General features: G+C 47.8%; 1 protein-coding gene across 7 annotated transcripts in view; it reads left to right on the plus strand.

The window, feature by feature from the left end:
• DOCK11 (dedicator of cytokinesis 11) overlaps positions 1 to 15,033 on the plus strand; it is a 159,183-nt gene that overhangs the window by 112,135 nt on the left and 32,015 nt on the right. For 6 of the 7 annotated variants that reach the window (XM_053374529.1, XM_053374524.1, XM_053374527.1 and 3 more), the window contains 8 exons: positions 722 to 838; positions 2,021 to 2,096; positions 2,479 to 2,591; positions 3,985 to 4,096; positions 5,407 to 5,473; positions 8,422 to 8,469; positions 9,224 to 9,366; positions 9,884 to 9,999. In XM_053374529.1, the coding sequence (XP_053230504.1) occupies positions 722 to 838; positions 2,021 to 2,096; positions 2,479 to 2,591; positions 3,985 to 4,096; positions 5,407 to 5,473; positions 8,422 to 8,469; positions 9,224 to 9,366; positions 9,884 to 9,999 (792 nt within the window). The remainder of the gene's footprint in view (positions 1 to 721; positions 839 to 2,020; positions 2,097 to 2,478; positions 2,592 to 3,984; positions 4,097 to 5,406; positions 5,474 to 8,421; positions 8,470 to 9,223; positions 9,367 to 9,883; positions 10,000 to 15,033) is intronic. The other variant, XM_053374525.1, reaches the window with a different exon arrangement.

Below are 15,033 nucleotides of genomic sequence, written 5' to 3' on the forward strand. Positions count from 1 at the left end.
TGCTGATACATTTTTTAAAACCTGCATGTCAGATGACAAGACCCATTGAAACACCAGGCAAAAACAGTCCTGTATAAGCAGCCCTTTGGCTCTCAACTATCTGTGGCCTTTTAGAAGTGTGTGTGATGTTTATGATGTATTTCTTCCTCCCCCACCCCTTGGTTTTAATGTCTCTGTGGTGGGGAGGGGTGTTTTCTGCCTGGTTGTAAGTCGCTTTGGGTTTCGCTGGGCAAGATCATAGAATCAAAGGAATGTGGACCTGGAAAGTACCCCCTAGGGCCATCTAGTCCAACCCCCTTGCAATGCAAGAATCACAGCTAATGATGGTGAAGGGATAAAATAAATAAATGAATACAACTACAGGTGGCGACACTTCTCCCCAAACCTCCACTCCCACCAGCCGGGTAGCTTAGTCAGTAGAGCATGAGACTCTTAATCTCAGGGTCCTGGATCCATGCCCCATATTGGACAAAAATATTATTGCATTTGCAAGGATTGGATTAGATGACCCTTGCAGTCCCTTCCAGCTCTCTTATTCTGTGATTCTGTGGTCCCACTCCTGTATCTTTAACAGCAACAATGGCATGCAGAAGTTAAACAGGTGAAGCTGCTCATGGCTTGGCTCCATCAATAAAGTGACTAACAAATGTTATAAATAAATAAAACAAGGAAATATACGTCACAGCTAGCTTGGCCCTTAGTTATCGTTTCTCTCTTGCAGAACCAGCAGGCCAAAATAGCTCTGCTGTACTTGCCCTTGGCTGGACTTCTTCTGGAGAACATCCAGCGGCTGGCTGGCTGGGACACTCTGTACTCTGGCAGCACCATGTCAAATTCTGTGAGTAATTTTGTGGTAAAAATGACTTGCATTTCCCTCAAGCTAATGGAGAATGTCTGTTTTTAGCTCTGTTTACAAACAGTACAGTTGCTTTGTAAGGGTGCATGAGAAGGCCAGTGGTGAACATGCTTTCCTGCAAGAACCTCCTTGAATGACCTTCCCCTCTAGAGGTTGCACATCCATGGTGGGAGTGCTTGTGGGTCTGGCAGGGCTGCAGCCACCCTTCATGCTCCTGCTGAGTGCAAAGTTCTGCAAGTTATTTCTAAGTGCATCTGGGGGGTCTCTTTGAGACCAGGAACCCTTCATTACAGAAGGGCTAGGGTTCAGTGGCTTTGCCTGCAGAAGGTCCCAGGCTGGCATTTCCCAAGCAGGGCTGGTGTTTGTCCCCTGCCTGAAACCCAGGAGAGCCACTGCCAGTCAGCATAGACCAATGGTCTGACTCAGTGCTAGGCTGTGTTATCAGGGTTCCCACTGGCAAGGAGGTGTCTAGAAACCCTGTTCAGACCTTTCCTATTCAACATGGAAGGTCAGAGGGTGGAGCGGTTGTAGCCGACGTTCCTGGGGATAGTGGAGGAGTGGCAGTTGCATGTGACTCTGGCCCCTGTAGTCATGTGGCCCTTCTGTCTTCAGGCACAACTTCTGAACAGGGCTTGAGAGCCAAGCAAATGTCATCCAGAAACTGGGCTCAGAGTGGAGCTATTACACTAACAACAGCTGTGTTATTCAGAATTGCCTGGGGCTATGCACTCCAGCTCTGCCAATTTACAAGAGAAATAGAAGCAGCCCAAAAAGCTCTTGGGTTAAAAGTTGTTGTTGTTGTCAAAACAACATAGGAAGAGTTCACTTTATCATCTTCCAGCACGAGCAATGTGGGAAGTGTGCACATTAATTGGAAGGGAGGCAGAACATCAGAAGAGCTTTGCTGGCCATCTGGCCCATCATGCTGCAGTGACCTAGTTCCCTTTGGGAAGGTTAAAGGCAGAGGCAAAAGCCTTCTTCTGCTCTTATCACTCAGCAATCCAGTCAGTCTGTGGGGTTTCCATTTCTCTGTCATGACTAATAACCCAAGATTGATGGGGTGGTGGGTTTTCTTTTGACTCTCTTCATGCTTTGGACTTGAACATGAGCCAACATCTCCTCCTCCTCCTCCAAAACCTTTCCATCTTTTCATTTCCCCACCAGGCATCCAGAGATGAGTTTATGTGCAATTTCACATTGCCTTCCAACAGGTCAAGCCTAATCGTCGACAAAGATTCACGTAAGCAAGAGAGTACCGGTCTGTGGCAGTCATCCTGGGGATATAGAATTACATTTTTGTCCACCAGAGGAGGCTCCTGAGTTTGGGAAAAGGGACTGGTGTACATTGCTGTAGATACAAGCATTGGCTTCCAGATGTCAAATCCCACTTATGCTGTACATCCAGTGAATGATCTTGAACAGCTTAAGTACTCGGCCATGCTTGGTCAGTGGCCACAGAATACTGAGTGCTTGCAAGGGGATTGACCATGTGCCCAGAGAATGGGCCACTTCACAGATGTGTGATGTGGACTTTTTCCAACTCAGAAAGAATCTTGTTTCATTTCTGGACTGAGCTGGGACGAGGCACTGCCCTGCAAACTGACCTTCTCCTCTCTTTACAGTTTATGGCACGGCTCTCCAGAATGGGCTTGCCCTGAAGAGGGAAGACTCCAAAGGATCCCTCAGCAGTGAAGGGGCAGCTGGCTCTCCGGAGCAATGCAGCACCAGTGAAAATGTAATGCCAATATTCCAGAACTATTTTAAGTAAACACACAGGAGCTCAGGCTGCAGGCTTTTCCCAGCATTGATAGAGCTATGCTGTGAATAGCTTCACCTGCTTAATTTCTGCATGCTGTTAAAGGTGCAGGAGGGGGACCAGTAGAAAACATGGGAGTGGGGGTGCAGGGAGAAGTGTCTCCATCTAGAGCTGGCTCCCATTATTATTATTATTATTATTATTATTATTATTATTACTTCCAACTCTATAATTCTATGATTCATCACCATCTATTTATTTATTAATTAATCACCTTCTAAACCACCATTATCAAGATGATTTACACATGATGATTAAAACAGATAAAAACACAAAAGCAGCAAGTACATTTAAAACAAGGCTAAAACCCTAACAAGTGGATACTCGTGGCAACGACTCCGTTATCCATCTCGGAAAGCCTGTCAGAACAGAACCACCTTCAGCTGCTCCCATAAAGTGCAGGTAGTGGATGTCTGTTATATCTCAGGAAGAATGCTATTCTGCAGAACAGGGCCGGCCACACTCCCCCTGCTCTGAGTCACTGGGTTACGTCTGTTGTGAACCTTGGTTCCACCTACTCTTCTCTGCTCTGCCCTTCACCCCTCCAGGCCCAATTGGGGACCAGCCACCAAAGCTGTAGAGAATGCAGACAGTGGCTGCTGCTTCTTCTGCAGTGGCTCTTGAGATTTGTAAACAACACTGCTTCCTACCCTCCAGATGTTGCTCTGGAGCAGAGCTCCATGTTGAGCTGCAACTCTTCTGTTTTCCTTTTGTGCAACGCAGCTGCTGAGTCTGAAGCTTGAAGGGGAAGCATGTCATGAGGGGATGAGAGGGGCTTCTCCCTCCTTTCCCCCTCAGCTAGGCATCACCAGAGCAGTGTCGGGGTCAGCCCTTATCAGGACTGGCTGGGGCCTGAATTGAGAGCTGGAGGGAATGTTCTCCATGGGAGTGTCTCTGAGGCCACTTGGTGGAGCTTGAGCCAGAGATGAAAGGCCCCAGGTGGGAACCTGAGGGGAGCCTAGGCACACCAAAGGGCCCTCTCTGTAGAAGGACAGGCCCCTTGTATTTATACCAAGCCTGGCCAGTCCACTGGCTCCATATTGTCCTCCAGACAATAACAGGGGCCCATGTTGCCATACTTACCCCCTTCCGTGCCTGAAAAAGGGGTTTGAGCCTTGAATGCACACCACCCCAAGAAGCTCCCTAGACTAGGACTCTGCCTCAGCCCTTGAGTCCATTTCAAGCCCTAAAATCTAAACAATGTGACAGATCTGTGTGGCTAGTCTTCTGGGACTTCATTACTAACAACCTTTTTTCTTTTCTTTCTTTCTGTCTTTCTTGTTCCAATTTTGGCATGTGATGATTAAAACAGATGCGGAGAAGTTCTACACGCAGCAGCATCTCCCAGTTTGGGCGACTGGACCAGTACGAGATCCGGAGCCTCCTGATCTGCTACCTTTACATCATTAAAATGGTTTCTGAAGGTCAGTTGCTCTGCTGTGTCCAAGAAGGGTATCTTGGCCTTTCCCAGTGTCACTGCAACACGGGTGGGCCACTTAGTGATTTTTCTGCCTATTGCAGCAAATGTAATATGTTGTGCTGGGTGGTTTTTAATTGTATTCAATTGCTTCTTTTATTTATTACATTGTATTTTATTGCATTTCAATTTGAATTCCATAAAATTCAAGCGATGATGCGATAAAACACAGTGAAATTTAAAAAGCACTTAAAATGCAATTTAAAAATCAGTAAGAATATTTAATGCAGAGACACTGCAGACTACATGAATGAATCTCATTGATCACTGGTAGTCCATGGATCACGGTTTGGGAACCCCTCCTCTAAGCCAAACCATGAGTTAACTCAGCGCACCAGCAGCATGACAGGAAGAAGACCAAAGTGACCATGATCTAGTTTCCTGGGATCCATACATTTGCTCATTAGCGTTTAGAGTCATTACAGGGCTCTGATATGTGAGTTGGCTGAAAAGTAACATTGAAGGTGACTCCTGGTTGTCGCTAGGCAAAGAACTTCAACTCAGATTGCAGTTTTGGCCAGAAAATTTAATAAAGCTCAAAGCAGTTAAAGTCACAACAAGCTAAGCAGGCTAAGATGCTCCTCCAACAGTTGACCTCCCCCCAGAATTCCTGTCGTAACGGAGCAGGGCAAGCACAGCATTGGTGTAGCAAGCAAGTGAGAAGCGCCTTTGCACTAGCCACGCAGATCAGATCACCTTCTAGTGTGTTGGGCCTGGGACATCTCTCTGCACTGGTGTCTCCACATCCTGGACAACGAGGAGGGAAACAGCACCTGCTTAAAGTCTGTCTTGCCCTCTGCAGATGGAGACTCACTGAGAGGAGCACCCAGCAGGGGAGGGAGTTATAGAGGCAAGAAAGGAACATGAGGCAACATTGGACCAGGCTTCTCTTCAGACACCTCGCTGGGTCCCTCTCCAGGGTCCAAGTCAATGCTTGTGGCATCCTTTCAAGGAAGCTCAGAGGTCCAACGGACCAGACGCATTCTGTCCCCACCCTGCTCGTTCCCTCCCCCAGATCATTCGGCTTGAGCTCCTCCCATGCCTCGTCCTAATCCAACTAGCCTCCCTAAGATGTCCCCATGGGACTCATGAGTATTTCCATGTTTGAAGGCCTTACTCCTCTGGCTCATGCAGGGGTGGTCACACCCCTCCACTACTCCTGATAATTTCCGTTTCATGGAGGGCTCCCAGTAATTGGTACTCTGGGCTTGAGGGAGGGCACCAGACGCCTTGAGCTGTGTTTCCTTTCTATTTCAGATACCTTGTTATCTTACTGGAACAAAATATCCCCCCAGGAACTGATGAACGTCCTCGTTCTTCTTGAGTAAGTTTTTATTTATTCATTGTTTGAGAGTCTTCATCTTTAAAAGGGAAAGGAAAAGTTGTTGGGTGCGAGAAAGTTGATATTTCCAAGTGGAAGAATTCCACCCAGACTACAAATCTCTGGGATTCCACTGGGAAATCAATGACTTGTGTCATTCCCAGTCTGTAAATCAGAGGTCTAAGTTCAGCAGGAATAACGATGGATCAGACTCTAATACCACCTTATTGGGAAAGGAGGAGGGGGAGGGCTGTGGTGGGGCAGCTGCAGGCATGTTTAGATGACACAAACTATTGAGATCTGCTCCCATCTGAGCTCAGGCCTGTGCCCAGGACTGAGTTGACCTTGGATAGATGTCCTTTACAGGGCGAGAGGGACTTTGCTCCTGCTTCTCTGTTGCTTTTGATACCATTGGCCATTGTATCCTCCTGGAGAGCTCCATAGAATGAAAGCTGGTGCAATTGTGATACAGTGGTTCAAGCCCTTCCTACAGGACCAAGTCCACAGAGTAGCCGGACTTTTGGCCCCATGACGGATTTGTTGTGGTGTGCCTCAGGGCGCTATTTTATCCTCACTGCTATTTAATATCTACATGAAGCCACTGGGAGAGGCTGTTATAAGTGTTGGGGGCAAGGAGACACTCAGCTCTATTTCTCCATAACGTTTGAATCAGGAGAGGCTGTGCAGGGCCTGGACTGAGTAGTGGGATGGATGAGAGAAAGTAATCTGAGCTTGAATCCTGGCAACACAGTGGTACTGTGGGTGAGTGGTTTCTGTGTCCAGGAAGTTGGTCAGTTGCCTGCCCTGGACAGGATTGCACTCTTCCTGAGGGAAAGCCACACAGACAGGGGGTGTTCCTGGATTCAGTATTGTGCTGGAGACGCTTGTAGCCTCAGTGACCAGAAGCGTGGTAGAGCTTAACCACAGTTTGTTCTGGCACCGGTGGCTCTTCCCTTGCAATTCGTGCAGAATTCTGCAGCAGGGTTGCCAGCAGGACCTGTCAATACATAACACCTCTGCTCAGAGCTCTGCACTGGCTGCTAATTGGCTACCAGGCCAAGTTCAACATGTCACTACTAGTATGTAAAGCCCTTAATGGCTTTGGATTAGTTTACCAGTGGGGTTGCTTTACCCACACATGTGCCCACTCGACTGCTTCAATCTGCAGAACTGGCACCACTACAGGAGCCACATAATACTAGTTCTGCTCTGGTAAGAAATCAATCTTTCAGAGTAGCAGCACCCACTATTGACACCAGGCAGCTGCCTTCACCCTACACCTCTTGAAACACTTGTTTAAGCAAGGCTGTCCAGACATCTAGTAGTTACACCTGCCTTATTTCTTTTTAGCTACCATTGATTCTAATAATCTTTTGAATCTTTTTCATGCTTGTTTTTCAACAGCTTTTTATAGATAATTTCAACGTTTTGTTTTATACTATTGTAAACCATGTCAAGGTGGTTGTTTTTACAGTCAAGTGGTTTATAAATTTTGTTAAATATTTTTTTTCCTTTTTTAAAAATAGCAGCACTGTAAAGCAGTTGTGGGAGGCTACCAATTTAGCAGAGGCACAGCAAGGGGCAAGGGAGGAAGGAACTGCTGGCAACCTCTCCCTGCTCTTTGCCTGCTCAAAATCCACCTGCCAGCTTCTTCTTTTCTTGCCCTTAGGGGAAGTGATGCAGGGCCTATGTATTGTTTGCAACTTCATTTAGGCAAGCTTCATTCCTGGATGCATTCATGTAAACCTGGTTCTTTTCTGTGGCCTTCAGAGGTCAATGTAAATTGGGCTGCGGAAACGTGCTGCAATCTGGCTCTGTGTGTGTTTAGCTTCTCCTGTTCTTGTGCTGTGTTTCTTTTTAAAAAAAGCAACAACAGTAGTATGGAATTGAGATTTTAAATGGTTTAAAACTATATTTCCTTGTTGTGTTTTGCTATGCATTTTTATAAGCAGTGTTGTAAAAATACCTTTCTTAAAAAGCAGGTTGTAAGTATGTTACATACAACAATAAATTAATAGGCAGGTAGAAGGGGGGGAGCTCTAAGCACCCTCCCCTGCTGAGGTTTCAGGTTTCCATCACCTGGGAAACTGCTCAGGTAGCCTCCTGGATATCCTTTAGTGGTGCCTAATGGGTGCGAAAAGAAGGAAAGTGTCCTAGTTAAGGAAGCGGGAGAAATTCGATTCAGTTCACATTTAAAAGCGAATTTACTTAATTTCTGCTTTCTGAAACAATACATGCAAACAGAAATGCAGCTGTCTTTTGAAATCTGCACTTCTCCAATGTTTGCAATGTAGTTCTCCAGCCAAATAATGTGTACAAAAATGCACCTACTGGGGTAAAATGTGCATAAAACTGCATATATTAAATTGCATTATATTAGGGGAAATTGCATTAAATGCATATGTTAAGAGCGATCAGCACTAAAATGATGGTGAATTTTTATGTGGGCCTTTTTAAAAAAATCATAAACTCTTGTGAAAATATGGGGAACTGAACTTAAGACTGGGAAAAATGGGTACTGAGAAAACAAAGATTGACAGAATTGTCCATTCCTAATCCTAATAAATGAAAATTAAAAGAGAACAAATGGAGGAAATAGAAGAGTGTCCTCATCAACCAGAATAAAGTGCTTTAACCTCTTTACAAAAAAAGCTTATATATATATATATATATATATTTATATATATATATATATATATATACACACACACACACACATATAATTTGTATAGCTCAATGGTAGACCTACCTGCTTTGCATGTACAATTTTCCTGTTTCAATTCCCTCCAGACAGGGCTGGGGAAATCCTGGAGTGCTGCTGCCAGTAGGTGATACCAAGGCAAATAGATCAATGATCTGACTCAGAGCGGATGGGGAGCAAGCAGATCATCCTTCCTTTACGTTTGCTTCTTGCACATGACATTTACATGGATTTTTTCTCCTCTCTTTAGAGTGTGTTTATTTCACTTCAGATATGTGGGGAAAAGAAACATTGCAAGGTATGATTTGAGTGATGATCTGCAGAGTTGGGGAAGTGAATCATTTCTCTCCTTCCTTCCTTCCTTCCTTCCTTTGTAATGGATAAAGCAAACTGGAAAAGCAACATTAAAATACTAAAATCCTAGAATTGTCTCAGCAAAAGACTTGCCCCATAGAGCAGGATGCAAGATGTGGCATGGTCTCAACAAGCCAAGGTCCTCCTCAGGGAACTGGACTGGGTCCAAAATGTGACCCGGAGGCTGGGTCAAGCCACAGCTCAAGGCCAAAAGCACAGGCAAGGCACAAACACGGCACGGAGGGGGAACCAGAACCAGATGCAAGGAACAAGGAGCCGGTGGCTATTGAGCAACTGGAAGGCTCAAGAGGGAGACCTCATATACTGCAGCCCCTTAGAGCACCCCCTATGACTAGCCCCAAATGCTAGTCATAAAGGAGCTCCACTGATTGCTTACACAGAAGCTACACATTGACTCTGAGTCCATAAGCAAATGCTGCTCCATTGCATTTCGGCCAGGACCTTTTGGTACTGGCATTCTCAAGGACTGGGTGGTGGTGGCACCACCTGCTCCTCTGACAGCTCCAAGGGTTGTCCAGCAGGTCTCTCCCCATGTGCTTGCCTCCCAGGGTTCCTCAGCACTGGTTCAATCACTGCTTGCTACTCAAGGGCATGCCTGGTTTGTCCTCTGGGGACTCTGTGTTTGGCACCAGGTAGGCATGACATGACGCAGCAAAAATCCCTCTCTCCTTTTTCAGGGTCAACGATGCTTGGCTGTCAAAGCACATGGGCACTGACCGGAAATCCCAGACGATGCCAGCCCTCCGCAGCAGAGCTGGGGCCATGCAAACCCGTCTCCAGCACTTGAGCAGCCTGGACAGCTCCTTCACCCTTAACCACAGTAGGTGTTGAGAAGATGCTGAGGGGCAAGCAGTGTGGCCACTAGCTGGACTGCAGCATCATCCTGGGAGCTTCTGTGGCTGCTATGTGAATCACAGGAAAGAGGGGGCCCTGAATTTCCACCACATGTTTGGCAGCATCTTAGCTGAGCTACAGTTCCCAAAACCCTTAACAAAGACCCCTGCCTTAGACTATTTGTGTGTTTGATAAACAACAACAGGGCAAATGCACCTAGAAGACTCCGCCTCCAGCCTCTGACTTCCATGTTACAGTTGGGAGCCCAAGTCAGGACCTTGATTCATCTGTGGATGTGCTGGGACTTGAACCCAGTTCCCACATATAGTAGCTTCAAGACATTCTCCTTTCAAACCACCAATAGCCCTTGCTAAAGCTCTCCAGAAAGCCTGGATTTAAACCCTGCCTGCAAATCCATTTCTGCTGTCTTCTACAATGAAAAAAGGCTGGAGAGCAACACCTGTCAATGCCACTTGCAGCATCCTGCTTTTTCTTCTTCGCAGGTGCTGGCACATCAGAGGCGGACATTGTGCACCAGGCTTTGCTGGAGGGCAACACAGCGACAGAGGTTGCTCTCACTGTCCTGGACACCATTTCATTCTTCTCCCATTGCTTCAAGGTAAGCGTTGGGCTCTGTGCAAAGAGTTCCCTTTGCTGGCCACCCCTACTCTTGCTGCTGGGCAGGCTTCTGGTGATGTTTTAGGAAGAGCCTGTCTCTTGGATGAGGCCAAAGAGGGGCACATCTTGCCATCACTCTGTTAGCACAGGGATGTCTTGTCTTCCATCCTCCTGTGTTACTATCTTTTAGCATGATGCACAGGGACCTTGCTGTCAGAAAGACTTCCTGCCCTCACTGAGGCTTCCTGTGGTGATAGAACGGTGTCTGATTGCCTTCTGTAGCAGAGAAAGTGGGCTTGCCAGCCAACGGTGCCCTGTGCAACTGGAGCATCCCCTCCCACCCGGGGTGTTTAATATTTCCCTTTGTGTTTTTGTTTTTAATGTGCTTTTTATTGAGGAGAAGAACAGGCGGTGCTTGTCTGGCATTCCTTTGCAGTTAGCCAAGGAGTCTAATGCCCTTATAAAAATGGATAAAACAAGAGAGGAAGATTTAATTTGTGCACTAGAGATGACTTACTGGAGGGCAAGTGGCAAGGGTCTTGTGCTCCTTGTTCAGGGCACCGTTTGTTCAAGGCAGGTCAAGAACGCCAAAGGGGCTCTGTCGAGCCCAGCCTCCTGTTCTCACAGTGGCCACAAAGGCCCACAAGCAGGACCTGAGAGCAAGAGCAGGACTCTCCACACTTGCAGCTTCTGGCAACTGCTGCTCAATAAGCACTACTGCCACCAACCGTGGAGGCAGAGCATGGCCATCAGGGCTAATAGCTACTGATAGCCTTATCTTCCATGGATTTGTGCAACCCTCTTTTAAAGCCATTCAAGTTGGTGGCTATCATTACATTTGGTGAGAATGAATTCCATACATGCAAAGGTATTTCTTTCATCTATCCCAAATCTTCCAGCGTTCAGCTTTTTTGGATGTCCATGAGTTCTGTGTAACGAGAGGGGGAGAAAAAACCTCTCTCTATCCACTTTCCCCATTTTATGCACCTGGATCATATGTCCCCCACCCACCAGTCTTACTAGCCATTCCTCCAGACAACAAAGCCACTCCTTAATCATTTTGGTTGCCCATTTTCTCAGCCTTCTCTAGTTCTCCAGTATCTTTTTTGAGGTCCAGCGACTTTCTTTCCAAATTGTTACAAGTGGCATCTTCACAGCTTTCTTCTGACCTATTAGAAACCCATGGAGTCCACTGCTCTGGGTCCTCTAACCAAACCCTTGCCAGCCTTCTAAAAGTGAGCATTGGTGGCTGGTCTAGTATGCTTATGCTGCTGTTCAGATTTTAAGTTACATTTTTGTGATGTAGCAATACCACCTTGGTTCCAGAAAATGCTGCCCCCCCCAAAAAAAACCAGATTATATTTTCTGTTACCATTTGTGGCCCCTACTCTTGTGTACTCGTTCAACACTAATTTGGTGCAGGCATTCAGAAGTGTGCTATTTGCCTGCTCAGTCAGGGGCAAGTGCCAATAAGCTGTTTTCTGGAAACATGTGTGTGATGGGATGGTGAGCTGCTTGTGCGTAAAATCCTAGTCCCTCAGAGTTTGGTTAAGTCCACAAACCTCTGTCTGTGACGGAGCTCCTTAAGCATGGCTCCATCAGTCGCTCGTAGAATCGGACAGTGGGCGTTTACGGAACTTCTTCCAGCATAAAAGCTCCTTAACGGAAACGCGTCTTCTGGACTCTCGGCGTGACAGTTTCCGGCGAGGAGTAGGTGTCCCTATGGGAGGTCCTGAAACCTCCCCACTATTTTCGCTGGAAGTGTCTCTGAGCCCTCCCTCCAACTCACTTTCCCTTGGAACTCCACCTCTCCCCCTGCTGGTTCCCTCCTCAGCTGAATGGTCTCTCTCAGCCTCTGTGAGCCCTTTCACCTCCTGCTCCTCCGATGGCAGTTCCCTGACATCCACCTCCCTTCCAGGGCCCCCTTCACCCCCTTCCCTCCCCTCCTCTGCGGGAGGCGAGGGAGCAAAACCCCTGAAAGAACCTCCCTCATCTTCCGAAGTTTCGAACACTTCCCTCCACCGGTTGCTGTTTCCGGTTTCCGAGTACTCCTCCTCATCGGAGTCTGTTCCTTCTTCCAACTCCGATTCCCTGAATCCTTCCAGTTCCTCCTCATCGTCGGTGGTGCCAAAGTACTCCCTCCGGAACCTCGCTACTGGCTGAGGTTTCCTGGGGAACCTTTGGTGGAACGTTTCGATCAAGATCTCGTCACTGACCTCCTCTGCCGTCACCCAGGTGTTTTCCGACTCCGGTTCCCCTTCCCACGCGACCAAATACTCCACCTGATTACCCTTCCACCTGGAGTCGATGATCTCCGCCACATGGTTGCTGCTTTCCCTTTCTTCTAAGACTGGCCCCCGTGTGGATACCCCTTCACCTTCCCCCCTATATGGTGACAGTAATGACCTGTGGAATACTGGGTGCAGTTTCATGTGGTTCGGTAACCGGAGTCTGAAAGCCACTGGGTTGACCTGTTGGATGACCTCAAATGGTCCCAATCTTTTGGGTCTCAATTTCTTGCAACCCCCCTTGAACGGCAACCCTTGGGTAGACAGCCAGACCTGACTCCCCACCCTAATGGTTTCACCTTCCCTTCTGCTCTTGTCTGCCTGCCTCTTATATTCTTCTTTGGCCCTTTCTAAGTTGAGTTGGAGTTGACGATGGATCGCTTCCATTTCTTCTACAAAAAGTTCGGCGGCCGGGACACTCCATCTCTCCCCTCCTCCCCCTGGAAACGCCCTGGGGTGGCACCCATAATTAGCCAAAAAGGGGCTCATCCCGGTGGACACATTCTCCGCATTATTGTAGGCAAATTCCGCTAGCGCCAACTTTTCGATCCAATCGTTGTCTCTGTCATTGACATAACACCTCAGGTATTGTTGGAGGATACCGTTTGCTCTCTCCGCCTGCCCATTGGTCTCAGGGTGCCTGGCAGTCGAAAAGTTGACCTCTACGTGCAACAAGCTCATAAGTTTCCTCCAGAACCTGGACGTGAACTGTTTCCCTCTGTCGGAGACCACCCTCAAGGGGGCGCCATGCAGCCTAAAAATATGTTCTACAAACAATTTCGCTGTCTCTTCCGCCGTGACTGCATGTGAGCAATCTACAAAGTGACCCATCTTAGTTAACAGGTCTACTATGACTAGTATGGCGGTTTTCCCCTGGGATTTGGGCAGATCAGTCATAAAATCTATCGATACCGCCTCCCACGGTCGTTCTGGTGTGGGTAACGGTTCTAATAACCCCGCTGGCGCCCGCCTTTCTCCTTTGGCTCTCTGGCATTGGTCACACCCTCTCACATACTCCCGTACATCCTCCCTCACCTTTGGCCACCAAAACTCCCTGGTCACCAACCACATGGTCTTGTGTTGCCCAAAATGCCCCGCTGTGGGGTTGTCGTGCAGCTGTTTGAGTACTCTCCCCCTCAATTCCCCTTCGGGTATATATAGTGCCCCTTTGTAATACAATGCCCCGTTTCTTTCTTCAAAACCTCCGGGGTCTTCTCCCTCTCTCCTTAAACCTCTGAGCTTATTCTGGGCGTATTCATCATTTACCGTTCCCTCTACCAGTTCCCTTTGCCCCACCCAGGCCGCCCCACACACCCAGCAGTCCTCTGGGATAATATGTCTCTCTTCAGGCGCTCCCTCCCCCTCCAAATATTCAGGTTTGCGTGAGAGAGCGTCTGCTCTGATGTTTTCTGGACCTGGCACATAGCAAATTTCAAAATGGAATTTGGAGAACTCCTGGGCCCACCTCACTTGTCGTTGGTTGAGCACTCGTGCCGTTCTCCAATACTCCAAATTCTTGTGGTCCGTACACACTTGCACCTTATGCTGTGCACCAATTAGTAAATGTCTCCATCTCCGGAACGCTTCGTGAATGGTGAGTAGTTCTCGGTCATATACGGTGTAGTTCCTCTCGGATTTGTTCAGCTTACGCAAAAAGAAGGCACACGGTCTCCATTCCGACTTATTCCTCCCCGGCTGAAGCAGCACCGCCCCCACCGCCCGGTCTGAGGCATCAGTTTCCACTCTCATGGGTTTTTGTAAATCCACATGCAGGAGCTGTTCTTCCGAAGTGAATGCCCTTTTCAATTCCTCAAATGCTTGCTCCGCCTCCGCCGTCCAAACGAATTTCTTCTTGCTGCTGAGACAGTCCGTGATGGGAGCCGTTAAGTGGGCAAAGTTCTTGATGAATTTACGGTAAAAGTTCCCAAACCCTAAGAACCTTTGCACATCCTTTTTCGTTTTCGGTGTCTTCCATTCCAGCACCGCCTGGACCTTGCCTGGATCCATGGCTAATCCCTTGTCTGATAAGCGGTACCCCAGGAATTCCACCTCCTTGGTGTGAAACTGACACTTCTCCACTTTCACCCACAGCTGGTTTGCTTGCAGTTGGCTCAGCACTTCCCTGACATCCTTTACATGCTGCTCCTCATTCTCTGAATATATCAGCACGTCATCGAGGAAGGCCACGCAATTCTTGTAGAGCAGAGGTCCCAGGACGTGGTTCATGAACGATTGAAAACATGCTGAGCCTGATTGCAATCCGAAGGGCATAACTAAATATTCAAAAGCCCCCAAAGGGGTGAACATGGTGGTTTTCCATTCATCCCCTTTCCTTATTTGTATCAGGTTGTATGCCCCTCTCAGGTCCAGTTTCGTGAATATCTTTCCCTTCCTCACCCTGGTCAAAATGTCATCAATTCTGGGCATGGGGAAAGTCACTGGTTCTGACACTGCATTTAGGGCCCGGTAGTCCACTACAAGCCTGGGTTTATCCGTGTTTTTTTTGTCCACAAAAAACACTGGGCTCCCCCCCACCGCTCTGGACTCTCTGATGAAGCCCCTCTTCAGGTTTTTATCAATAAACTCCCTTAACTCCTGCATTTCCCTGTCTGACATGGCGTACAGCTTGCCCACGGGGAGCTGGGCTCCAGGGACCAGGTTAATTTGGCAGTCAAAGGCTCTATGCGGTGGTAGTTTATCTGCTTCCCTTTCGCTGAAGACCTTGCTCAGGTCAGCGTATTGTTTGG

Source organism: Podarcis raffonei, chromosome Z, assembly GCF_027172205.1.
Source record: "Podarcis raffonei isolate rPodRaf1 chromosome Z, rPodRaf1.pri, whole genome shotgun sequence".
Taxonomy (NCBI): domain Eukaryota; kingdom Metazoa; phylum Chordata; class Lepidosauria; order Squamata; family Lacertidae; genus Podarcis; species Podarcis raffonei.